The sequence below is a fragment of the Zeugodacus cucurbitae genome, chromosome 2 (assembly GCF_028554725.1).
Source record: "Zeugodacus cucurbitae isolate PBARC_wt_2022May chromosome 2, idZeuCucr1.2, whole genome shotgun sequence".
In the NCBI taxonomy this organism is placed as follows: domain Eukaryota; kingdom Metazoa; phylum Arthropoda; class Insecta; order Diptera; family Tephritidae; genus Zeugodacus; species Zeugodacus cucurbitae.
The window spans coordinates 29,392,884-29,419,987 of NC_071667.1; the positions used below are offsets into that span (position 1 = coordinate 29,392,884).

Below are 27,104 nucleotides of genomic sequence, written 5' to 3' on the forward strand. Positions count from 1 at the left end.
ATATCTGGCATATTTTCATCAATAACTTTTAGTACATCCATCTCAGCAAACAAAGCCCTGACTCGAAATTTCCATACGGAATACTTTTCCCCGTCAAAAGGTTTTATATTCCTTTTTGCTTTTTCCATTGTATGCACAACACAAAACTTAAACTTCAGACAAAAGATTAAAAAAAAATTAATTATTTAGCGTGGATTGGGTCCATAACCTGTTGAAAGCTTGATTTCGAATAGAATGAAGCAAACAACAATTTCGAATGAAAACTTAAAAGTATTACCAACCTATTCATGATGTAACTATCATATCTCGAATAGTGATATTCGAACATGCAGTGTTGTAGAATGCTATTTTTGTATGAAGGAATAGGGATATTCCAACAAATGGAATCTCGTATTACCCAATACACAGTTTGACTAGTATTTAAATGACCGTAAATGTTTGTTCATAGAGTAAATATTTTTAAGGGAACACTTAAGGTAATTGTACTAATTCTGAAATTTCAAAACAGTCCGTAATATTACATATATTTGTAGTGATTTCTGTATGTATTAGGGTTGTTCTTATTACGCACTTACTTCTCTTTGTTGCTTGTTTCACAGTTATTTTTAGTGCAATTTTTGAATGCCTTCGAACAGATAATGGATTTAATGACAAACTGAAAGAAATTAGAAATACGTTCGTAGATACAGCGACCTTTACCTAGGAATGAGCCTCTTTAATGTTTTTTGTACATAGCTCGTAAATTGCCATAGCTATATCAACTAAACTCTCTAGAGTTTTTTCCTTTAAAATACATTAACTAAGTAAGGAAAAACACCAGAACCAGAAAATGGATGCACTTACATTTGTACATACAGTTTGTCAAGAAACAGTTTACTCATTGAAAATAAATACACTTTTTCACTTTCCGCAGCAAAATATATTATTTTTACTTCAGTTCAACATTTTTTTAAAGAAAATTTAAAGAAAATTGCTGCAAAACAAACTTCGAAAGCAATGCAAAAACAAACCAAGAACAACAAATAACAAAAATCATTAAATTTTGTTAGTGTCAAGAAACACTTTACATACTTCGTTTGTTTTACTTGTTTGGCAAGCGTTACACAGTTAACCGTACTTTTCCGTTGCCTATTCTTCGTAAAGACATTTACAATCAAATTGCCAATTAGTTGGAGATTCATTTTTGCTTTTATCATATCATGTCTTTTTTAATATGCCGTGAAAAGGATTTAGTTTGAAGAGGTCCAACTTCTTCTTCTTGACTGGCGTAGACACCGCTTACGCGGTTATAGCCGAGTCAAAACAGCGCGCCACGTATCCCTCCTTCTGGCAGTTTTCCGCCAATTGGTTATACCAAGCGAGGCCAGGTCCCTCTCCACCTGGTCCTTCCATCGGAGTGGAGGTCTCCCTCTTCCTCGGCTTCCACCAGCGGGTACTGCATCGTATACTTTCAGAGCTGGAGCACTTTCATCGATTCGAACAACATCACCTAGCCAGCGGAGCCGCTGTTTTTTTTTCCGCTGGACTATGTCTATGTCGTCGAATAACACATACAGCTCATCGTTCCATCGTCTGCGGTATTCGCCGTTGCCAATGTTTAAGGGACCATAAATCTTCCGCAAAACCTTTATCTCTTATAGAAGATTGTACCTTCTCTATTTAGCTCTGCAGCTCGTATTATTTTCTCCAGCATCAGGTTAAAGAAATCACACGAGAGTGAGTCACCTTGTCTGAAACCTCGTCTGGTATCGAACTGCTCGGAGAGGTCCTTCACGATCCTGACGGAGCTTTTGGTATTGCTCAACGTCAGCTTACACAGACGTATTAGTTTTGCGGGGATACCAAATTCAGACATCGCGGCATAAAGGCAGCTCATTTTCGTGCTTTAAAGTCGACAAAGAGATGGTGTGTGTCGATCCTATTTTCATGGGTCTTCTCCAAAATTTGGCGCATGGTGAATATCTGGTCTGTTGTTGATTTTCCAGGTCTAAAGCCACACTGATAAGGTCCAATCAGTTTGTTGACGGTGGGCTTTAGTCTTTCACACAAAACGCTCGACAGAACCTTATACGCGATGTTGAGGAGGCTTATCCCACGGTAGTTGGCGCAGATTTTGGGGTCTCCCTTTTTGTGTATTGGGCAGAGTACACTGAGATTCCAATCGTCAGGCATGCTTTCTTCCGACCATATTCTGCAAAGAAGCTGATGCAAGCAGTATTTGAATAGCTCGGCCGGTAATCCGTCGGCCCCCGCCGCCTTATTGTTCTTCAAGCGGGTAATTGCTATTCGAATTTCTTCACGGTCGGGCAATGGAACATCTGCTCCATCGTCGTCGATTAGGTAATCGGGTTCGCCATCTCCTGGTGTTGTACTTTCACTGTCATTCAGCAGGCTGGAGAAGTGTTCCCTCCACAAACTCAGTATACTTTGGTCATCAATAACTAGATCACATCTGGGGGTCCTACAAGAGTGTGCTCCGGTCTTGAAACCTTCAGTTAGTCGCCGGATCTTTTCGTAAAATTTTCGAGCATTACCCGTGTCGGCCAGCTTGTCAAGCTCTTCATACTCACGCATTTCGGCCTCTTTCTTTTTTTGTCTGCAAATGCGAGGTCCAACTATTGCCCCATAATCCCAATTGATCGAAAAATACGGGAATACTAGAACCAAAGCGAGGAAAAGGCCCTAAATTATATAATTTTTTTACCGAAAATATACTTCAATCTCACAGTAATTCTAAAGAAATTCAAAGGACTCTCCTAACAAGAAAATGTCCTTCATATTTCATATTTTGACATAGTAGGACGCCACGCCGAAGTCCATTATTAAAATAATGACCAAAATTCTTTCTTCTCTAATAAGCGTCATGTACTCAGCATTTACCAAAAGTGAGTTGGGTGAAAGTATTGGAAATACATTTCTACGTAATTCTTTTATTTTCTGTTCTTATGAAGGGTAATTAGCCGCAGCACTTACTATATTTAGATATCTATGTATATATCTGTATGTATGTACATATATTTGTAAAGCATTTTAGTTAAACACATTGATTCTTTGCTGATTACTCGTGTGAAACTATAATTATTGGAAGTCATATACCTAATGTGTTTATAGCAAATCAAACAAATGTCAGACCTAATCAGAGAACATTCGCACGGCAACTCAATGGAAGGCATATATAGGCACATCTACATATCCTTGTATATACTATATGGGGTGTATTTGTGAAGTCAAAGTAGGCGACCTCCACCTTCCCTACCTGCACTGTCAGTAGAAGAGCGCCGAGCATTTGCCACCTTCCGATCAAACGCAACGTCGAAGTGAATGACATTGAAGTTCCAATAGTTTACAAGCACGTCAATTACCTATTGTGCCGCCGACCCGCCTTCGAACGACCGCTCCATGTCGCTTATTTAGAAAAGCTCAGCAAATGCATGTACCACATGAGCTCACATCCTGTATTTGTATATATGTATGCACACGTGGCAGTCGGGGCATTATGTATAGAAGTGACCTGTGTGGCTTGGCATGCAATTACCCCAAATGAATATGACAGCAAATATGGAATATTATATTCTACTTAACTGACAACTTAAGACATTCCAACTATTTAGGTTGACTAATTGATCCATTTCCATCAAAAACGTTTATTTTCATGCGTTGAAGCATTCGCCGATTGTGGTGCGTAAATGAAGCAATGACCACCAGAGTACACTACACAGCACCCACCGCATCTTCGATGGATCATTACCGCTACAAATGCAAATAGACTATAATTGGAAACTAATCTATTTTTGGTGATGTACTCGCGTCATCATCATACGTAGGAGCCAATCTACTAAAGCTCATATATACTATAACATTAAGTAAACATTTTAGTGCATTGCCCCATACAATTAAATTAAATGATATCACAAGTCATTTCCAAAATGTTTTATGATATATAAAATTGATTGCAGTCAACTTTTCATGACCTTTTCACCTTTGGTTTAAAGAGTAAGAAAATAGAATGGGAATATTTCCCATATAACGACATTTTAAATAATAAAGTGAAATTTTAAATTACAAGTAGACCTTATACCGAGCCGTATAGACAACTAAACGAATCACATAACATGCATGCATATTTGACGATTAGATTATAAGGAAACATACGTTGACTATAAAAGACAGTCCTTTGTGAGGCCAGAAATTTCTACAGTTAGCATCCGGTAAGATTTTTAACCTTACAGTGTGAATCCCAATTGGACAATGGTCAGTAAGAGCCCCTACGACAAAGAGAGAGGTAAACTTTACTGACGGCGAAGAGCTCGGTAGATTTCCTTCGGTGCACCTTAGGCCAGAATAATCAGGCGACAACGCAAATGATAGTGATTGACCAGAACTTGCCAAGCTCAGCCGAGGCCCATCTCTCTAGTGCTAAACCGCAATAGGACAACGGTACTCCTACATGTTTCCATGCTACTAATAGTGAGACTGACGTTCCTGACCTGAAGCGGAGTTCCCGACAGTAAGCTCCCTCACCTACCTTCCTCGTCATCTTCGACCCATCCGTGAAGAAACCCACCACGCTTCTCCTCCAGCGACTCCTGACTCTGAAGGAATAAGAGCAGTGAAGTGGTTGCTGGGGCTAGGCTCGGCGCGGAGATTCAGTTTCACTTAGTTTAAATTTAATTTTGATAAACCCAGGTGAATTATGAATGTCTGTCATCTTTTTGTACATATACTGTAAGTACCTGAAGTAGATATGCTCACTGCCCAAAAAATTAACCAAAATGTGTCGATCCATAGTCCTATTACTGTCTACATTCTCACAACCTGCAATAATATTTTGCTTTATAAGCATAGATACCGAAAGAGGAACTCTCAATTTTACATTACAAATATAGCTAACAATGTTTCGGTTTCGAGCAGTAGTTTAGTAAAGCCTTTTCCAAACTCTATCCGCAGAATTGGTTCTGAAGGCTACCGTTTAGAGTTAATTCATATTTATACTCCTTTACTAGAATCAACTAAAATTTAACCACATCTGTTAGAAAATGAGAGCGGTTTGGGTTGGTCCATAGAGATTTCGAGAACATTCAACAACATTCTTACAGCCTAAATCAACAAGTATTGTAAATATTCCCACACAAATAATTGCAAATTTACGCATTTTAAGCTTAAAGCATTCCTACGCACAATTAAAACTTTGTAAGATGGTTATATGATGAGCCTCCAGTTTCACCGTGTCGACACACAGCATGCGACTAAGGCTCAGCTACGGCTCGACCACCAATGTTTTATGTTTGCGTGAAGGACGTGTGCATACAGAAAATTACGCCACTTAAGTGAGCAAGCGTCCCACACAGCCGCGAAGGATGATGTGTGGCAAAATGTGGCAATAATTGAGTGGGCGAAATAAGAAGGCGACGCTTTCAATGAGTGTCAACCCCATTTTGCTCCACACCAAATTCCTTCGCATATTTATATATCTCGCAGTTTTGTATTATGCAATTGAGTTGGTTCTAAGAGTGCATTTTACGCTTTTTAATTAAAATTGCATCGCATGCAACGTGGCTATTTTTGCTGCGTTCCATTAATATATGCAAATTGAAAATTAGGTCAAAGTACTCGTTTTTCAACTTTAAATTGCCGCCGTTGCAGCCGCAAGTACGAGTACGCAGTTCACTTATAACTCTGAAATGTCGCATTCCGTAAAGGCGGACCCGAAACTTTATAAACATTTAAGTAAATTAGTTTGTTGGCTTACTTGAGAGTTGCATGTAAACTTCGGCAACTTTCCTTGACCACTTTAGCAATTTAAATTTAAATGCAATTTAAAAATAAATTCCAGTTGCTTTGGAACAAGCCTGTTTACAAGAGGCCCTGTGTGTGCCCTGAAGCAGCGACGAATCGCACTCATGAATTATGCAAATATTCGCATTTGTGCGCACCGACACGGAAGGTGACATTTCGCCGCTGGTAAGGCAGTAGTCCGATCATACGGCAACCCCTTCGATACATAGTACATAGTTATAATCTCATTTCCAACCAAGAGCCAAACACAACACTAAGCAAAGCAGCTAATGAGTTAGGAATTTATGCGTAGCAGATGATTTAAATATTAATGTTGATGAATTGACAAATTTCACAAATTTCTGACTTATTGGATTCATATATTCATTTGTGGCTGGGAAAGCACATCAAAAACTAAGTGATTATTTAAGATTTCCAGCAAATTTGATTACCTTTGCATGAAATGACTTGCTATTAATTATTTATTATGATAGCTATCATCGTCTATAACCGACTAAACGGTTTCAACGCCAATCACATACATACAATTATTTATTATTCATTAAACGTATCAAAAAAAGTTTAAACTCTCTTTTTCGTTGAAATGTGTTTCTAACAGCAATATATTTTTCGCTAAAAAATTCCGTGAACTAAAAGAAATTCGGTTAAAACAATGTGGAATTCGACACTTCCATCAGCAAAATGACAGCATCTTGTTCTCAGTTTTCGTCCAGATCAGCCTTTATTAAGATCTATAGTTTTTCTGTTGAAAGTATCTTCCGCAATTAGCTTGCGAGGGAAGATTTAAATTTGAGGTATGTAAAAATAAATACATTATTTTTTGTAGAAAATATATGATTTTGTTTAGGATAGTTAGAACGATCTGCTCAAATATGCATTTGGAAAGTAATTTCATAATGCCATTCTCATAGAAACACTAGTCCCTAATTGCAAAAAAATGTCCTTATCGATTTTTACATTTTTTTTACTTCTCTTGAGGCGAATTTTCACTATCAAAATCATTCGCAATAGAGGGGAGCAGTTAGTAATCACATGGTGTCAGATCCAAACACGGAGATGAATGCATTAGAATTTGGTCTCGAGGGCGCATAATTGATGATTCCCTGGTATTCCCAGCAAACACATACCAAAACTTTCCAGGCCGCCAAATATGGCTTAGCCACCGTTTGTATCGATTAGGTTGCGATTCAGCAGTGATTCACAGATGGAAATTCGGTAAATGAGAAGAAGTATCAGTAACAAGTAGAAGCAAAAGGTTCATTTCTTGTATTTCTTGATTTAAATTAATTGAAAATACAAATTCTGAGACGTATCTTCGAATTGAGAGCATCTTTATCCTTTACATTTCTTTTTAAATTGAATCAGCAAATATATGTATTTATTGTATTTTAAATTGCGTCTAATTAATTTTATTGCAATCTTGGATTATAATTGATTGCAGACAGATTAATTACTTATAATAATATGCTCACTTTGTATTTAACGGGTAATCTAAGTAAGGGTATTTTTCTTTGATAGCCTTTGTTTGACAGATCACGCGTAAGTCATGGAAAGTCTTATGCCTGAAAAACGTTTACAAATTTTTTTTCAACTTTATATTTTATAATATCGTTAGATTTTTTCCTGTATTGACATGCAAAATCTAAAGTCTATGCGGACAATCCCGCTTCGATTCAGGCTTGGAGCAAAACATCAGGCGTGTCTTTCGCCAGTTACCAGTCGAAATGCTCGATTGAGTCATCGAAAATTGAACTCAACGGATAGGCCATCTGAGACGTAGTCGCGGCCAACATTTTAAAGATAATCTTTAAAAAATAAATACCAAAGAATGTTCTTTCGAATGATAATAAACATTCCCCATTTTGAGTTTTCTATGTTTTTTTCGTAAAAAAAGTTCACTAATGTTCCCTAAAAAAGTTCCAAATGAATCACCTTTTATAAAAAAATGCCACAAAATTGCAACCACACATCACAATTAGAGCGCTTTCGACTAAAATTAAGAGAAATTTAAATTTCAAAGGTGAATTTTAATTTTCAACATTAAGTATATAGTTTTAGGTACATACAGAAGTATTTCAATATTTTGCTTTTAATATTCCCAATAAAGTTTTGCTAGAATTTCCCATTAATTGCAAGAAAAGTATCTATGGCAACTCTTCAAAGTTTGCTAACAGCATTGCAAACAACTTAATAAACTGATTCGGATTTTTATGGATAGATGTACAATTTTACTTTTCGCAATTAATTATGAAAAGTCGTCTTCACACGAATTTTTTCACAGAAAATTAATCAACATATATATGTACATACGTATATGGCTTAAGCTCCTTTCATTAAGGATATGACATCTGTGATATTTCCTCATTTAAATCTCAGTCTTCAAGGCCAGAGTTTGTCCGTGGTCTTACCGGGAAATATTTTATTATAATTCCATTTTACTTTCTGATTCATTTGAACGTAAGTGAATTCAATTCCAACTTAATCGTCTTATTTTGCGAAAACTCGTGTATACATCAACGGCATATCTTCCACTGACCTTGAACGCCTGCAAAACAAACTAATTTGAATACACGGAAGAAATATCAATTATCTTATTGTATAAAGTTACATTAAGAGTATGTACATGCAGAATTATTGCTATAAAATTTAACATTAAACCGCAATGATTGCGTCTTGACAAACAAGTTGGGGCCCGTTGGCGACTGCATTTCCACGACTTATTTGCAAAAGTTCTTTCAATTTCTTTTTTCTCTCCATTCATGTACAAGGATTATGTGCATTTTTAAGTGTCGCAGTGAAAGTTTCGCCATCGGTTGCCTTAAAGTTTCAGCCGCAAGGCAAGACGGCGAACAGTGTGCCCGAACTAGGCAAATACGTATTATAAAAAGTGTTACGCGTTATATGCCTTTATGCCGCGATGTCTGAATTTGGTATCCCAGAAAAACTAATACGGCTGTGTAATCTGACGTTGAGCAACACCAAAAGCTCCGTCATGATTGGGAAGGACCTCTCCGAGCCGATCGATTTCAAATGAGGTTTCAGACAAGGTGACTCACTATAGTGTGACTTCTTTAACTTGATGCTGGAAAAAATAATGCGAGCTGCAGAGCTAAATAAAGAAGGTACAATCTTCTATAAGAACCTCGCCGTTTGTTCTGCTTTTTACCGTCTGGATAAGGAAGCGAAGCGAATGGGTCTGGAGGTGAATGAGGACAAGACGAAATATCTCCTGTCATCAAACAAACAGTCAGCGCATACGCGTCCTGGCTCCCACATCACTGTTGACAGTCATAACTTCGAAGTCTGAGATAATTTCGTATACCTGGGAGCCAGGATCAGCAACACCAACAATGTCAGCCTCGAAATCCAGCGCAGAATCACTCTTGCCAGCAGGTGCTACTTTGGACTGAGTAGACAATTGAAAAGTAAAGTCCTCTCTCGACGAACCAAAATCAAACTCTATAAGGCGCTTATCATTCCCGTCCTGCTTTATGGTGCAGAAACGTGGACGATGTCAACATCCGATGAGACGACACTAGGAGTTTTCGTTGTTGGAAAATTTTGCGAAAGATTTATGGTCCTTAGAACATTGGCAAGGGCGAATACCGCAGACGATGGAACGAAGAGCTGTACGAGTTATACGACGACATTGACATAGTGCAGCGAATAAAAAGACAGCGGCTACGCTGGCTAGGTCATGTTGTCCGAATAGACGAAAACACTTCGGCTCTGAAAGGGTGCGATGCAGTACCCGCCGGAGAAAGCCGAGGAAGGGAAAGGCCTCCACTCCGTTGGAGGGACCAGATGGAGAGCGACCTGAGAAACAGAGCACATCGATTCTTTCTTCCACTAAAAGTCATAGAAGATCTGTATCAAGTAGCAACTCAAAACTCAATTATCCACGCCTTAAGACGAATGTTCGAAGAATGAAACAGTGCCTTAATACATATTTATAATACAAATATTGAATAAAATTAGCTTCGACTCAAATCACCTCCATAAGAAAGGAAGACCTTTTTGTAAACTATATCCCAATAATCGTACTACTGTGCGTTGAGTGCATGAGTTTGCACTCGGTCTCCAGTGGCAACCGCAGCTCCTTGAGTTCAACTGATGCACCAACACACGCGCAATATGTTGCACCCGAAAACTTTCACATGTTATTCTCAGTTTTATTTAAGTGATTATCATAATTTAACATACCCAGCCGTAGCAAGTGAATGGTGCTCGAGAAATTTCTGCATGCAACTTGAAATTTGCGACATACCGTTATGCAGATACAAAACTGCTACTTGAAAACATCCGCATTGAGCAGGTGTGTGTAGAGACCCTAACCCCATGACCTACCCAGTCGTAGTACTTTCCTTCACTTGTACGTATGTATGTACTTGTAAATATGTGCTTATATTATGTGTCATATCTAGAAAAATGAATATTCGTGCTTTTGTGAGCAATGGGCTCTGTGCTGTCTGTGTTTCTATTTACATAATTTCTGGGACAAATGCCAAAATTTGCGCTCATCAGCATTACCAATGACTACCAAACCATCTCTCTCTGTAATTATCGTTTGACTAATGCGCCAAGTGTGCGGCCGATATTAATAGGGATATAAATAGCCGTGTCTTTCATTCAAATTGTACTTACGTAACGAGATGCAGTTCTACCAATGTTCTTATTTTTTTAGAGGTATGAGACATACATAATATTGAATCCATAGCTCCCACTTTGTTGAAGATTACGTAACGGCAAATATAAGAAATTTCGTTTACATTAAAATTTTACAGAAGAGATGGAAGAAGAGAGGTGCGCACAGATTAGTCTAAAAAGTGGAAAATGGGCGTGACGTCGCCCACTTTTGTTGAAAACCCATATCTCATTAACTGCTCGACCAATTTCAATTAAATTGGGTATATAATTTGTCCCTCATGTTTAGGGTTGAAATCTGTTTACAATTACGCCTACTTCCAACAACACAATTTTGAATTCCACCTGATTCGAAAATTGCATTGAAGGTGTGCTTAGCTCATAAAAAATTTGTCGAGATCGGACTAAAACTTTTTTGGGCCCCCAAATAGACTTCAGTGTCTGTGGCTAATTTCTTACCGAAAATTTTTTCAGATATGTTATAGAAATTCAGAGGGAATATTTATACTCTAGCAACATGTTGCACTCTCCCCCAACTAGGTTTTTTGTGTACATCTCGAAAACTACTTAAGTTATATATATCAACTTTTGTAGACACATTTCCTTTCAGTTCCCCATCACACCCCATTAAAATAGGGGAAATCCGTTAATAACCACTCCCACAAAGATTATGTTGATGATTACTTCAAGTGTGATAACTCACTAAAGAAAATTATCAGAAACACTAAATTTTACAGAAGAAATGACAAAAGAAAGCTTGACTCAGATATAAAAAAATTGGAAAATGGGCGTGGCGTCGTCTTATGGGTCAAAACCCATATCTCAGAAACTGCTCGACCGATTTCAATGAAATTCGGTACATAATTTATTTAATTTATTGACACCCTAATTACATGGATAAAAAATATGCGAAATCGGTTCACAACTACCCCTACTTCCCATATAGCTCAATTTTTAATTTCATCTGATATATAATATATACATTAGGAACCAATGATGACGGCGGAATAAACCATACACAAATACTGTATTTGAGCGGTGGCATCACCTATAGAAAAATTATCAAAATCGGACTACAACTTTCCAACGCCCCGGATATCGAATATGAAAAACTCAGTGCCTAAGGGTAATATTGTGTCTCTGTACCAATAATGGTTAAAATCGGGTCATAACTTCCCCTAGCCAATATACCTAATTATAGGTTTTTCAAAAGTACGGTGGGCTTTATACCTTATAAATCGGTTAATATGTATATATTGTCACAATGAGAACTGTATTCAAAATCTAGTTACCGAAAACTAATTACTGGTTGCTAAACTCTGTAGCCTTTGGCCAACACCAAATACATACTCTGGCACTCTTTTTTATGTCAAACAATGAACTTCTAACGGTTTGCAATTTAGCACATTGAACGCATTTAATGGCATTATCGACTATCGTCAGCAGTTATTTAACGAACTCTGTGCTGCACGAGCTTACAAAAGTTGTTCTTATTGTTGTTATAGCTACTGCATGCGCTCAAATTAAAGCTGACAAATCGAAAACGATGCAAAACTTATCAAATCATTGTACGGAGAATCAGCGGCAACAACTACAAGCACCACTCATAGTACTCGTACAACGAATATGGCGGATAAAAGTGCAATTAATTCACTGCATTTTAACAGTTTGCTGCTGGAATTTAAGCTTTTCAGCTAAAAATTGGTGAACTACTTGTAATTTTGTAATATATACATACATATATATACAAACATGAGTGGATATGTTCCATACACTCGTAGCGCACATAAATACTTATGTTTCGATAAATTTGGATTGAAAATGTAAATGCAAATGTCTGTATCGTTTATTGTATAACAGAAACATCGATGGCGAAGCACGTGACACAAATCAATAAATTTTTGTTTACTTAAAAGCACTTAAATAAATGTTTGTATGTGTATGTATGTATGCTTTCATATATATCTTTACATGCAAGTGCACAAAAATTGGTCTTAACTTAAATTCAACCCTTTGCTTATTTCATATATATGGAGTGAACTTGAAAGCTCAGGCAGGTATTCGTGCCGTGCGTGACTTTTGTCCACCTGCCCCGACAATTTTCTCATCAAACTCATTGACTTTCAACCTTTCCACCCGTTAGACATTACTCCGAGACTTCACTCAGTTTGTAAGCGGTGTGTAACGTAACGGAAATCGAATACAATTTTCGAAGCGTCCCAATCCGAAGAGCGGAAATGTCAAAACATTGCCGGGACATACCTACAGTATCAACTGTCGACCACATTTCGACATAACAGTAGATATGTACATATGGATGTAGGGAGAGAACGTTAAATGTGTTCACTTTGGACTCTGAAACCACATAAACAATTTCCATGAAATTTTAAGCAAACTCAGTTGGCTCCTCTGAAGCTTGTTGTGGGCGATACAAAGAGGCGGTACAGAAGCGGTCATAACATGACATTAAAACTTGAACTTGGTTAATAACAATCACATAGAGGGTATAATTTTATAGTGAACTCGTTAGATACTTTTAGCTGGTTCAGAGAGAATAGTATTTATGCACATTTTGAAATTTTTTTAATTCGCAAATAACATATCAAGTTGAAAATTCCTCTTTGATAAAATAGTTCTTATATTCCCGACTATTTTAACGAGGAAAGAGAGGTAGTAGGCGATAATGCCTTGAAAAAGCATTTGAAGGGGTTAAGGAACTAAAAACATACCAAACTAGAAGTAATAAACAGTTGAAAACCGGAGAATTTAATTTGTTATCTCGGTGCCCGACAAATCGGAATTTTCAATGTTACAGAGGTACATGTCGTCTTGAGAGACCTAATTAAATATGTTAGACGTAGCTATTACCAAAATTGCAATAGCTCTACGCTTATTATAGTGGATTTCTCGTTCTTATGAATATCACAACATGACTATATATGCCAACGCTTGCATAAGACCTATCTCTATTAAAACCCCACCTTTACTACATTTAATGTGTCGGCTATACAGTGTTGATATCAACTTTATCTCCCTCTTCGCTTACATAGTTTCTAATGGAAGAATCCAGATATCATTAGGAGATAACTATATTCGGCAACTGGTAAATGACATCAAACATGACATGAATTGGACCGCCCTGTGGTCCAACACCGTTGAAATATCTTGTTAACTAGGTATTATGAAAACAAAGCTGTCGCACTGTAAGCTATCCCTGAATACTGAGGCCGAATGCGTAAGCCTGTAAGCTTAAATCTGAGTTTCTTTTGATGTCATCAAAGACCAACCAATCTTACTACATTGATCGCCATTCAATATGGCTTAAATATACCAACCGCGACAATTTGCTTAATTGCACAAATAGCTGCTATGCTGAAGCCCATTATTTTTCATCCGACAAGGTTTTATTTACTTTCTCTTGTTGGTAGTGGATTTTTGTCCACATTTACCATTGTTGTAGTCGTTTAAAATGTTGTTTATTGTATGCAGCTTGTTAAGGGCACTGGCACATAGTAAATCATAGTTCGATGCAATCATTATTGCTGATCTGATTTATTAATCCCCAGACACCATTTAAGTTGTTCAAGTTTACACATTTAAAATTTGACATACAATTTGTATAAGTATTATCACATATACATATATTGTACAAGTATAGAATCAATATAACACTGTATAATTATGGCATAATTCAATTACGCAAAATATATTTGTTAACATTTATTAACAGAAGAACATTCATATTATTATATACGATAGACTAACGACCCCGTACTGAACTTCATGCCAGCATGGACCAAGAGGAAATAGAGCAAAAATTATTAGTAACCTTGATCTGGTACATTCTTAACATCTCAAACAGTGAAAGCATCGAACGCGTAGTCTTGCGAATCATACTAGTTGTAAGGTAGTTTAGAACTACATACTTGATTTCACTGTGAAGTGCAAGAAACAAAAGCTTATCTCCTGTTATATAAGTGTATTAATTATGATAATGCGACACCTTCCGTTGCTGGATCACATATAAACATACTGTCATACCGTCGAATACATAGCAGTGTGCAAGGACACACCGTGTCCTTAAACTTATCAGAACCCAAGGCATGCATAATACATATTTAATAGTCTTACAGTATTTATATGGTCCTCTGTATGTATGTACGAGAATATAGTATATATAATATATACGAGCATAAATATGTAATACACACGTCTATATGGTAAGAAAAGGCAGGTTGGCACATATGTAGCTTGCGGGGTTACAGTTTCGCTTTAGACATTGCAGTGAAAGTGAACTTACGCTGTGCAAGATTTGGAATGGGCATATTTTCTAACTAAAAGTTCATTACACTCTTTAGCGGAAACTTTTTAATACGTCAAGTTTTAATTGAGTTTAAAATTTTATTAAATGATCTGCTCGCATGGGTATAAATATGTACATAGAACCGTGCACCCACATATACACATACATTTTGAAGCAGCTGTCACACGCAGCATACCCTCTAGGAAAAACGCTTCCAACAAGTTTAATTGTAATAACGTTTCGTTAAAACAGCTTTTAGTGATGAGAAAACAATTTATTCAGTAATCTACGATCAAAATTAGAGCTTCGAAAGAAAACAAAAGAAATTGCATTAAACGGTCCCTGAGGCTATCAACCACTCCGTTCATATTTAGTTTATTCAATTGGATCTATATTTTCCCGACCTGATAAGAGGGTGGAATGTAGACAACAATCAAAAAGTTGGCAAAGATCAAGTGATAGCTAATCAAACCGATCATTATAAATAATTTAGAATTAATCAGGCAGGTTCTGCAATCCGAGTGAAAGTGAGAATTAAATAAAATGTGTAATTTGAAAAGTAAAACTGAAATTCAGCTCATCAAATATCCCAAACATCGTATTGAAAGTGAATTTGCTTGAATTTCACTCGGAAGTGAATTACATAACCTACCCGAATATTTAGTGCATTCAGAACTAACGAAAAATACATAAAAATATCATAGTACAATTGACCTTTTCAGTACTAACTTTTCCTACTGGGTATTGCGCATGTTTGTATGTTTAGGTACGCACAAGTTTACCCAAATTTTATCAAAATTAGCGCTCGAAAATCAGAGTCTTACCTTGCACACGGCCTGAAACAAATCGTGTTGCCGCTAAATAAAGTTTGTAAGTGCCGAAAAATTAAACATAAGCTGTTTTACTACTCAGTCGCCCTTGGTTTTGTTTTATGCAACAATCCTTCGGTCTAAATACATAACTTATATAAAGTTTATTAAACAAGAAATATGTAAAAGTGAGGCATAACGGCAGATGCCATAACTACCCATATACAAATGGAAGCAGTTTCTAAAGAAGTATTACCGTAATGCCTGGTTAAATGCATGTCCAGTAAGTAAAAGTAGAATGGAAATATAACAAGTCTTACCTTTCACTCCAGAATTTTGTGCGATTTCACTTTGAAAATCCCCGAAGAGGATCCATGATATTCAATCAATCGAAGTGACTGAGGATGCTTCTGACAATTTGCAACCAAAAAATCAATAGTGTAATTCAAGTCAGACACTTTGGGTTCCATATTCTTCTTCTTGACTTGCGTAGACACCGCTTATGCGGTTATAGCCGAGACAGCGCGCCAAGCATGTCTCCTTTTGGCAGTTTGGCGCACAAGCACTTTGGGTTCCAAGGAATGTTAATGACACCTTTAATTTTGATTATCACTTGTAAACAACTTCTTCTAAACAGTGATCACAGAATTTGAAATTTTTAGAGCGTTAATATAAAAAACTCTCCACAACTGATTTATAGATGAGTGTGCTAAGCTCAGACGACCTAAGGAAAACAATTGTTATTGAGTACATTTTGTTGTAATAGCGTCATCTCTTTTTATCTAAATTGGTCTACGTCACACTCAGATGCACGGCTTTTAAAAATTATACTGAAGAAATTTCAACCCCAACCATTATGAAAGTGATGAATGTCATCAATATTAGATGAAAATCTACCACGAGCTTCCCTTTTACTTAGTAGTCATAGTTGTGTATGATATGGCCGGCTTAACTTAACTAATCATATCAAGCTTTTCGAAGCACAAAATATGTATGCAAATTTAGATATTTTACGGATCTCTGGAATTTGTAAGTACATAAAATCTCACGACTTCGTTGAATATTCAAGTCCCTTCGCAACTGGGCTTATACCCGAACTAGTACATGATTATCTCACTTTGCTGCTTAATTGTTAAATCTCATTCATATGTACAAAGTTAGTTCATGCAACACTTAGGCAACGCTAATGCAATAATCTCAAATTGCCCATGAAATATTAACAACTTCATAATTCCGCATGACAGCTGGCAATTTAGATACAACCATAAATGCTCGTATATGTGTAGGTAAATTCGTTGAAAACGCGCATATTTTTATGTTCGTGGGCCGTTATGAATTTGTGCACTCGTGTACCGCAAAATGGTAGAGCCTGGTACTTGAGGACAGACACAACCAGCGGGCAGCAAAGCATTTGAATTATATATTAAAATTAACACGTTAACGTAATCTGAGGTGTACCCTGTTAATTGCAGTGGTGCTGTCAATAAAAATGAAATTATCGTGTGCCCAATCCAATCTGAGATGTGAACCATTACCCAGTAAGAACATTTTGTTATATGTGCCAAGTAGCCTTATATTTATCTCTCATTGAATGCTTTGCGCTCTCATATAGTTTTGCTGTTTTAGCGGTTACCCAAACCTGCCTGCCGGCAAGCCTAAATCAATTGTTATCGAAGTCATCTAACAGGAGACCCAGGAAACGAGCTGCTTTTACAAGGTAGGAGCTTCATCTAGTACAATATCCAGAGCGGAATTGCGCGAAGGTCACTCTAGTTTCGTGAGGCAACTCGAGCTCGCCATTCATGTACTTGTCGAAAAACCGTCGCATCCGAAGTCCAGTCGGTATAGTTCTGTAAGTAGTCGACTTGTTTCAGAAAGGTATAGCAGCGACCATAGTTTATGACCAGCCGGCCGATAGCCTAGTAAGTTGCCAACAATGTTTCTTTGTGCTGCCGGCTAGCGACTTGAGGATCTTGTTGCGGCTATGTACCTTGCTAACAATCGCGATCGTATGGAGGGTGAAAGAGTACAGGCTATCCAGCGAAACAGCCAACATTTTGGAGTTATTCCCTGCCGGAATTGTAATGCCATCGACAGAAATGTTAAGCTCTAGACTATACTTCTTCGTCCAAGAAGCGAGAAAAGTCAAGGACGTAGGCGTTCACTTTCGAGCACATGTCATACACTCCATTACCCGACGTCATATATATATGACTATATGCTGATCGCGATATTTCACTCCAGTGGACATTCCATATAAAATACTTACCTCTTCCATCCGGAAAAAAAATATTATAAATAATAATAATAACATTATTTTACATATTTAAAAGTTTTAATTTATTGTAGATACACATTTTGATAGGCCACTTTCAAGAATTTTTTTTAAATACGCTAATCATCATCATCAAATAAAAAATAATCTATAACATCTTCATTTTTAGCTTTCGGTTCAATAGTTTGAGTGGAGCTTATATCTAAGGGTAACAATTCGGCAGCACCCAATTCTGTTGGTGGATACATCACTTCTTTAGGTATCACCGGCGGCTTAACGGATACCCTTGTCAAATTAAGAGCACGCTGTTGATCGCGTAAGCTTTTATAAAGCTGTGGAAAACTCTTTTCAAATTGTACACGTACTTTCAAGAAATGATCCAAAATACTGGGTGTGAGTATATTGTTTGTGTAACCATGAGTTTTGCGTTTTAATCGTTTACTATTTAAATAGGGCTGATAACTGCCACCACCCTGATAGAGAGGATAGTGTAAGTCAAAAGATTTGTGATTCCAGGGATCGCTTTCATATAACGGTATAGATTGTAGCTCCATAAAAGGCGTTAAAATACTTGGACTGAAACTGAAAAACGAGCCTACATTTTCGGGATCCATGGAAGATGAAGTTTCGGGATTAACACTAGAGCTGGGTTAATGCGATTTTCAATGAGATGTTGGTGAAATGAAGAGATGTGGTGATCATTGGCCGCATTAATAGCACGAGCATGAAATGATAAATGAAAGACAAATTTCAGAAATGAGCAATAGTGCTTAATACAATATAAAACCTAATCAAGAAAAATACTTAAAAATAAATAATTAACGGAAAAGTGTCAAACATGCTCATGCCTTTTTAGTTTAACTGCATCAATCGTAAAATCTCACGTTTCAGCTACAGATAATACATGAAGGTCACGCACAAATTCGCACACAGTTTCAAATATTCAAATAATATTTAACCGACCTTGAAATACGAAATATTATTATTATAGGCACGTCTTTGTCTTTATAACTTAAGAATAATTAATACATGCATTTATATAACATTAATAATACAAATTTTGTCAGCGTTTACCGACACTGCTATGTTCGACTTTTGTCGGCGCATCATTTACTGCCTTCTGCTTGCGTCGGGAACGCATACGCTTTGTTCGTGTCCTAATAGTAGTGGCTACTTGGCCAGGACTCGCGGTCGTAGTCGCCGGCACAATTGGCATAACCACAACTGAGAGCTGTGTGGGTTTACTATTCGTTGTACTCTCAGTACGTGGACTCAAATCGTACAGTAAGCTTAATAGTTCCACTACTTTGGCCTTATTCTCATCAGCCATATTGCCGAGCAATGATCGTTGCTGGGACATTGTATTAAATTTTACTGGTATAGTCACAGCCGCACTGTCACTATGTTTTTTACCACTACTGATCTTGAATTTGCCACGCATCGCATATGGGCTGGGCGTGACTTCCTCAGAGTACTGCTTTAAATGGCGCAACTCGTCGTTCACCACGTGTACATGTTCTTTAATCGAGTAGTTGATTTCCGGTAATTTTTTCCCAAATGCTTTACCTTTACTTTTATTGGACATATTCACTTTTTTAATCTTACGTTCCTCATCATACATCGGAAAACTTGGTGGCGTAAAACGTTTAAAGGACTGTTCGTTAGTTTTCTTCGTAACCATATTGTCAATTTGTTGATCGTATTCATTGCTTTCTACAGCTAAAGCCAGTTTACCGCTGTTCAAATACTGCCATTGATGGGACTTAGTCAAGTACTTGGATTCATATCCCTTGGCTTCCATTTCACGTAACCACTTTTCGAATTGCTCATCGTCCCTGCATCTTTTGAAATTCGATTTTAAAGCAGAGACGGCTGTTTTCGAATTTCTCCTTGTCGCTTCATCGTACAGTGGATTTTCCTTCTGCAGGCTGTCGTGGGAATGCAATTCTTTAATATTCGCTTTAATGTTGCCCAAAATTCGGTCTCGACACTTGTCACAGCACGTCTGCATTTGTTGCTTAATAAGCTCCAACACAGCTCTGAGCTCACTATCAGATGAACCGGGAGCCATAGTTTGCATTTCACTCGCATTAGAAGCGTTCGTATGCTGTGGCGCATCCGAATCGATAATAACCGTTGAAAAATTCTTATTATCTACGGGTTTTGTATGGTCCTGTTTACGTATTAGAATTTTATATTCTCGCTCATGCTCACGTGGTTTATCAGAGCTTTGTTGTTCTATTTCTTGTTGTCGTATTTGGGGTGCCATGTTAGCTGGTACACGTACAATATTGTCATTAATCTTGTAATTATTGTGTGGGTTGTGTTGATTAGCTACATAGAGGTTAGGTTCTGACAATGCATGCGGATGAGCATGAATTTGATTTAAAACCGGCATATGGGCTCCATCGTAATACGCTTCATTGTTGTGGCTCTCAATTGTAGAGGCGCTCTCATCGTCCGTGCTTACCTCCATCGGAGCTTGATTCGCTTGCTCTAAGGCAGCACGAATGGAAGCGGCATTGTATCGCATCAGGGCCTCGGCCGGATCTTCTTCGGGATTCAACGTTATCTCTTTCAATGAGTCCTTATATGTTTTACGTAACTCATTTAATGAATTTGCGTCGATCGCTTGTAGAGTGCCATAATTGGCGTTCCGTTTATGTCTGACGCAATCGCCTTTGTAAGTTTTACTCTTACCTAAAATACTATTTAGTCTTAACTTACAATCTAACCTTGATAACTTTGAAGAAGTTGTGGTTGGCGGGATTACAGTGGTTGTGGTTGTTGTAGAATTTATCTTATGGCGAATCGAAGATGTTTCCGTCTGCAATGGTGGGGGCTTTTGTTTGTTGTCTTCGGTGGCCGTCGACGTTGTCTGGTATGTTGTTGCAGTTGGCACAACTGCGGTGGTAACGGGTTTGCGATCGCTGTCGGACATCATTTTCTGAAATGCGTCGCCTGTTAATGGTATGAAATTTGCATGGAAACCAAAAACAGAATAGGGATGAGCATGAATGAAGTAATTAGTAACAAAATGATAAATGATGCACTATATACATATCTGCTTTGATGGTATACAAGTTCTAGTATCTTTTCTTTAAAGTATTTCCCTTGAGAATTTCCAACGTTTTGGTTTGAACGAGAGCTATATGAAGATGTGATCGTTAAGTAGTCCTCTTTAGTGGCTTTGTTCTCTTCTACCAACAATCGACATTTTAGGTGACAGATACTGATCCGGACTTTTTTCAGAAAATATCTGTCTTCTTCATACAAATTATCATACGGTATTCATACAAATTATCTTTTCTTTTTTTTAATAGCGTTCGTATTTTTGAGAACATAATATTTAGAATCTTATTTATTCCCGATAACATGAAGAGGAACTCAAGATAAAACAAGTAAGGAAGGGCTAAGTTCGGGTGTAACCGAACATTTTATACTCTCGCAATTTATTTATTTAACTTTATTAATATTATATAATACACACTTTGACCCACATATTCATCATATATATTGTATAAAGTCCATTGAAAGTTGGAAACCATAATATTAGGTTAGAAGCACCGAGGTCATCATGTTCGATATATGGGCCTTGAAAACCTATGGTCCGATTTTGGCGATTTTTAGAATGGATCTGCCACACTATAAACATAGTATTTGTGCAAAGTTCTGCACCGATATCTTCACTAGTGCTTACTTTATATATTGTAATGTAAACGATTCAGATCGTCTTCAAAGTTCTGGTATATAGGAAGTAGACGTGGTTGTAAAGCGATTTGGCCAATTTTCACAACATATTATTGGGAGGTAAGGAAACTATTACAAACCAAGTTTCATTGAAATCGGTCGAGTAGTTCCTGAGATATGGTTTTTGACCCATAAGTGGGCGACGCCACGCCCATTTTCCATTTTGTAAAAAAATCTGAGTGCAGCTTCCATCTGCCATTTCTTATGTGAAATTTAGTGTTTCTGACGTTTTTTGTTAGTTATTTAACCCACTTTTAGTAATTTTCAACCTAACCTTTGTATAGGAGGTGGGCGTGGTTATTATCCGATTTCAACTATTTTCATGGGATGTGGTGGGGTACGTAAGAGAATCGACTACAGAAAGTTTGGTTTATAAAGCTTCATTGGTTTGCGAGTTATATACAAAAAACATATTTGGGGGCGGGGTCACGCCCACTTTTCCAAAAAAATTACATCCAAATGTGCCCCTCCCTAATGTGATCATATGATCCAAATTTTATTTTCATAACTTTATTTATGGCTTAATTATGACACTGTATAGGTTTTCGGTTTTCGCCATTTTGTGGGCGTGGTAGTGGACCGATTTTGCCCATTTTTGAAAGCAACCTCCTCAGGGTGCCAAGGAATGTGTGTTCCAAGTTTCATTAAGATATCTTAATTTTTACTCAAGTTATCGCTTGCACGGACAGACGGACAGACGGACGGATTTCAAATCCACTCGTCATCCTGATCATTTATATATATATAACCCCATATCTGACTCTTTTATTTCTTGGTGACACAAACAACCGTTATGTGAACAAAACTATAATACTCTGTGCAACAGGTTGCGAGAGTATAAAAAAAAACAAATTCGCAAAATATAATCAATATATATATGTACCCCAAAACAAGTTCGTAATGTGAAATGGCTGATGATGTCAGTAAATGTTAAAAGTATAGTATACTGGACTTTCAAAGGTATATGGTTCGAACAAACTTCGGATATAATTCTACATGATGCGTTTACATTGATACCAAATAAAATAAACAAAAAATAATAATCGCAACTACAACACAACAAAAGTACTCACCATATGTGTGTGTTCCTGAAGCATCGCTTGGATTTCATCATCTCCAATAGCTGTTCGGTAGGATCCCGTGCTAGGCGCTGCATACCCAGCGCTACTGTAACTTGGTCCTGCACTTCCATAGCTGCCATAACTTGGGACACTTCCACCATAAGGCTTGGAGGCGCCATAACCTCCACCAGCACCGCCACCGTAACTCGCACCATAGCTCGGTTTACTACTTGACCCATAGCTTACACTTCCACCGCTATAACCACCGCTGCCATAAGTTGCTGGACGACCAGCGTTGTAATAGTAATTGATAATTGTCGGTCTCAAAGGAGGCTTTGGTTCCCCTTTTCCTTTTTTCTTTTTATCACTGCCACCTCCACCCAGTCCAAACAAATCAAGTTCATCGAAAATGGAGCCGCCTGATCGATCAAATGAGTCAGTGGGGAAAAGAGTAACATTTTCGCGTAATATACCAAATAGATTACCTTTAAATCGAGCTTTTCCAGTATTCTCAGGCATTTGTGGCATAGCCTCACCGACCATGTCTTGTTCGTGAGTTTGCCGTTGCATATCCGGTGACATTTGTTGCAACATCATTGTATCGCTTTGCGCACCCATTTGCGGAAATTCGCCTTGAGGCTGTTGCTTCATCATAGGCGTGTGCTGCATTAGCATCGGCGGTTCCTGCATTGATACCCGAGGTTGTTGCATCATCATCTGCATCTGTCCCATGGGTGTTTGCTGCGCCACCATCTGGGGCTGTTGCATCATCATCGGCATCTGCCCCATTGGTGTTTGCTGCGCCACCATCGGGGGCTGTTGTATTTGCATGTGTTGTAATTCCATTGGTGTTTGCTGTGCTACCATCTGAGGCTGTTGCATTGGCATTTGTTGCAATTCCATCGGAATTTGCTGTGCAACCATCTGGGGCTGTTGCATTGGCATTTGTTGCAATTCCATCGGAATTTGCTGTGCAACCATCTGGGGCTGTTGCATTGGCATTTGTTGCAATTCCATCGGGATTTGCTGTGCAACCATCTGGGGCTGTTGCATCATTGGCATCGGCATTTGCGGCATCATCATAGGTTGCTGCATGGCTACCTGTGGCTGTTGCTCTGCCCACATTCGTCCATCCGCTCTTTGGCTTGACATTGGTGGCATGCTTGGGTTATCCAGCCACTGACGTTGCATAGGCATTGGGGAATTGTCTTGCATCCAATTTAGCATGTCAGATTTGTGATCGACCCACTGACGTTGTGAATTCATTTGGGGATTATCTTCCAGTGCCTGGCGATGATGTTCCATTATTGGCTGAGCTTGTGGCTGATTTGTATGGCTCGGATTTTGCTCATCAAGCCACTGCCGACCCATATTTTGTTGCATTTGTCTACCCGCATGCATTAATGTGGGATCCTGTTGGAAAGTGTTTGGGTTTGGCATCTGCTTTTCCTCATCCATCCACTGTCTCTCCATGGTGGTTTTTGCATCTGACGGCCATTTACGTTCATCTGTTTTTGAGGTATCTCCGGAGGCTTGATTGCCATCTGATGCAGAATCGCTCGATGGCTTCTTACCTTCTGGACTTTCTAGCATCCGTATTCCGTTAGCATTTGCCATCCGATATGCATAGGCCATCATGCGAACAATGTCATCTCTTGTCATTTGTCGTGGGGTTATCTTAGACTTGGAGGTTTGACGTTTAATATTTATACCACTGGGAGTATAAATGGTCGTCTTTCCAGCTTCCTTACGATTTTCAATCGCAGCTTTATGCAGCAGCTTTTTAACGTAATCGTCGTTCAGCGCTTTTTCAATATCTGAGCGGGTTATCTTATGTATTGGTATCTTACTCAACATACTGGATTGTGTGTTGGCATTATCCTTAAAAGTTTTTGACGTTGCGCCCATTGACGCGGCACGCATTTCCTTAGCCTGCCGCTCTATGTCCTGCAGCAGCTTTAGTTCGGTTATAACTTGGCGTTGGAATGCTTGCAACTTTGTTTGTATTTGTTTTTCATCGCCGTTTTTCAATTTAGATGCATTAGGTGTTTTCGTTTCAAGGTCATGATCCTTTTCAAGTGAATCAGCGGGAATACGGAACCACAAAATTGGCAATTTCTTGTGGAGAAGAGCTTTTTGCAAAGCAGACTTCATTTTTAATTCATCCATATTCATATCCTTTTGCATTTCTTGGGCGCTGGGTTGATCCGAAGGCATGGTATCTGGTTTAACACGGACTTCAGATATCTGAGAAGCCGCTGGTTCTGCATCTGAGGCAGACGCGGATGCATCTAATGATTGTAGTGGACGAAGATTAAATAAGCTGCCGCCCTGGCTCAGCATTTGGTTGCCAGTATCTATGACAGATTGAAAGTTGGGTAGTTGAAACCCACCAACAGCATCGCCATTAGCTTGTTGAAAAGCTTGTCCCAGCATTTGGCTGCCTGCATCAAAAGCTGATTGAAAATTTGGTAACTGGAAGCCAGTACTTGGATCACCAGTTGGTTGCTGCAGAGCTTGACCCAATAATTGGGTTCCGGCATCTAAAGCAGATTGGAAATTCAGAAACTGTAATCCTGGGGTCGGTGGTGCAGCATCGCCCGCCGAAGCTGCGGCTTCACCTTCCGCTTGCGGTAATGCTGAACCTACAGACGGATCAGCGGAGGGTGGTGCTTGCCCCAACATTGGAAACTGCGACAGATCTAAACCCGGGAACTGCTGAAACGTTTGGGTTAAAAGTTGACCCATTGTTTGGGAGAAGTCCAGCGGTACAAATTGCTGCAGTAACGGATTAGCATTTTGTTGTTGTATTTGTTCCAATGACTGCGATAGCATCTGACCGAAATCAGCTTGTCCAAATTGTGCCAGCAGCTGGCTAAACATATCATTTTGACGAATTGTTCGTGCAGCTTCCTGATGTGCAGCTCTCATCGCAGCATGAGGATTACGATCTTCAGCTAATACTAAAACCACTTTGGAATCGGCTGGCACTTCGTCATTCTGTGCGGGTCCTAATTGATGCGTTGAGCCCAGCAATGAGGGTGTGCCCAAAAGCGATGCTGCAGGAAACAGATTACCCATGAGTAATAAGGAGTTCAGCGCCGGAAACATAGCGCTAAATAAATTCAATGGTCTCGGCAAGAGGGACTGGCCTAAGAGCTGTGGAAGCAAAGACTGACCCACGATCTGTGAAGGAGAGACAAGCGATTTCATAACATATATTCTATTTTTATAAGTGCACTAGTTCAAACCTGCCCTGCACCGCGTTCATCATCATCTTTTTCGGTTGTAAGGACTGCAGGTGGAGTCAGATCGATCGTGTCCTCATCCTGAGGAGGTTCCGCTGCCACAGTTGTGGTTTTTTTGTCTTGAGACAACGCATTCGAGGACACCGATAAGACCAGCACAAATGCCAGCAACGCATAATTTTTACACTAGAATTACAATATACAACAATTTAACAACAACAAAACATCGTTTTCTCCAGTTTTTCTTCTTTCATTCATACCCAAATCATGGCAACTATGCATTTACGATCACTTGGTTGTGTTGAAAATTTTTAACACACACACACACCCTTGATGGTGTTTTCAATATTCTGATCTTAAAGGATCTTCTAGTCCTTCTTTCACTTGTTCAATAATCCGTTTGTATTTATTGCACTAAACACTCGACACTAGACACTTAATACCAGGCACTCGCGCTCGCCAACACGTTCAACTTCTGACTAACCGCAATCACTTGGCCCACATGCACAAATAGATTTTTTGCGATCAAATAAATTGCAGACGTCGAACATTTTATTTTACCATTATTATTGTAAATGCGAAAAAATGGGAAGTGGTTTCGCCAACGTTTTGTTTTTCATTTCGTTTTGTTCTTTTTGCACCCAATTTCAACAAAAAGGCCAGTCAGCTGAAACTGCATAAAACACAGTAAAAACAATACCGAAGGTTCTGAAATCGTTGACCAAAGACCAAAGGCAGCAGCAAATGGCCCAGAATTGCACGCACTCAATAAGAAAGCCAACGAAATGTATGAATGTAAGTTTCTGCATACCAACTGCAGTTCCGTGATTTCTTCAAAAACAAAAATTTAATGCACCAAAACATGCACATACACACAAGAGTACATACGAGCATATTCGGCTGAAGAAAAAATTCTATAAAAATCGTAAGCAATTGACTATAATGATTTTTTGCAGAATAAGCTGGAGTTAGGCACTTACATACATACATATGAACATATCTTCTTAACTGGCGTAGAAACCGCTTACGCGGTTATAGCCGAGTCCACAACAGTGCGCCACGCATCTCTCCTTTTGGCGGTTTGGCGCCAATTGGTAATACCAAGTGAAGACAGGTCCTTCTCCACCTGGTCCTTCCACCGGAGTGGAGGTCTCCCTCTTCCTCGGCTTCCACCAGCGGGTACTGCATCGAAAACTTTCAGAGCTGGGGCACTTTCAT

The 27,104-nt window shown here is 38.5% G+C and overlaps 1 protein-coding gene across 4 annotated transcripts; it reads right to left on the reverse strand.

The window, feature by feature from the left end:
* Positions 1–17,866: 17,866 nt before the first annotated feature.
* LOC105213646 (defective chorion protein, FC106 isoform) lies at positions 17,867–26,374 on the reverse strand. Of its 4 annotated transcripts, none has more exons than XM_029041245.2 (6): positions 26,147–26,374; positions 25,890–26,072; positions 23,124–25,824; positions 22,651–23,057; positions 20,563–20,774; positions 17,867–18,472 (listed from the first exon to the last, which is right to left on the reverse strand). In XM_029041245.2, exons 1-6 carry the CDS (start codon positions 26,153–26,155, stop codon positions 17,947–17,949), a joined length of 4,038 nt encoding a protein of 1,345 aa, XP_028897078.1. In that variant the 5' UTR covers positions 26,156–26,374; the 3' UTR covers positions 17,867–17,946. The 4 variants fall into 4 exon arrangements, with proteins under 4 accessions (XP_028897078.1, XP_054090410.1, XP_054090408.1 ...); XM_054234433.1 differs by lacking the exon at positions 17,867–18,472 and adding an exon at positions 18,488–18,790; XM_054234435.1 differs by lacking the exon at positions 20,563–20,774 and having other exon boundaries at positions 18,333–18,472.
* Positions 26,375–27,104: the final 730 nt, after the last annotated feature.

What these genes read in the sequence shown, in the direction of transcription:
- LOC105213646 (XM_029041245.2), bottom strand. An exon ending in TGGAAAAGCTCGATTTAAAG is followed by an intron (nt 23,058 to 23,123) that starts GTAATCTATTTG and finishes TTGATCGATCAG; the next exon opens with GCGGCTCCATTTTCGATGAA. An exon ending in ACTTCTTCAAAGTTATCAAG is followed by an intron (nt 18,473 to 20,562) that starts GTTAGATTGTAA and finishes GCATTAACCCAG; the next exon opens with CTCTAGTGTTAATCCCGAAA.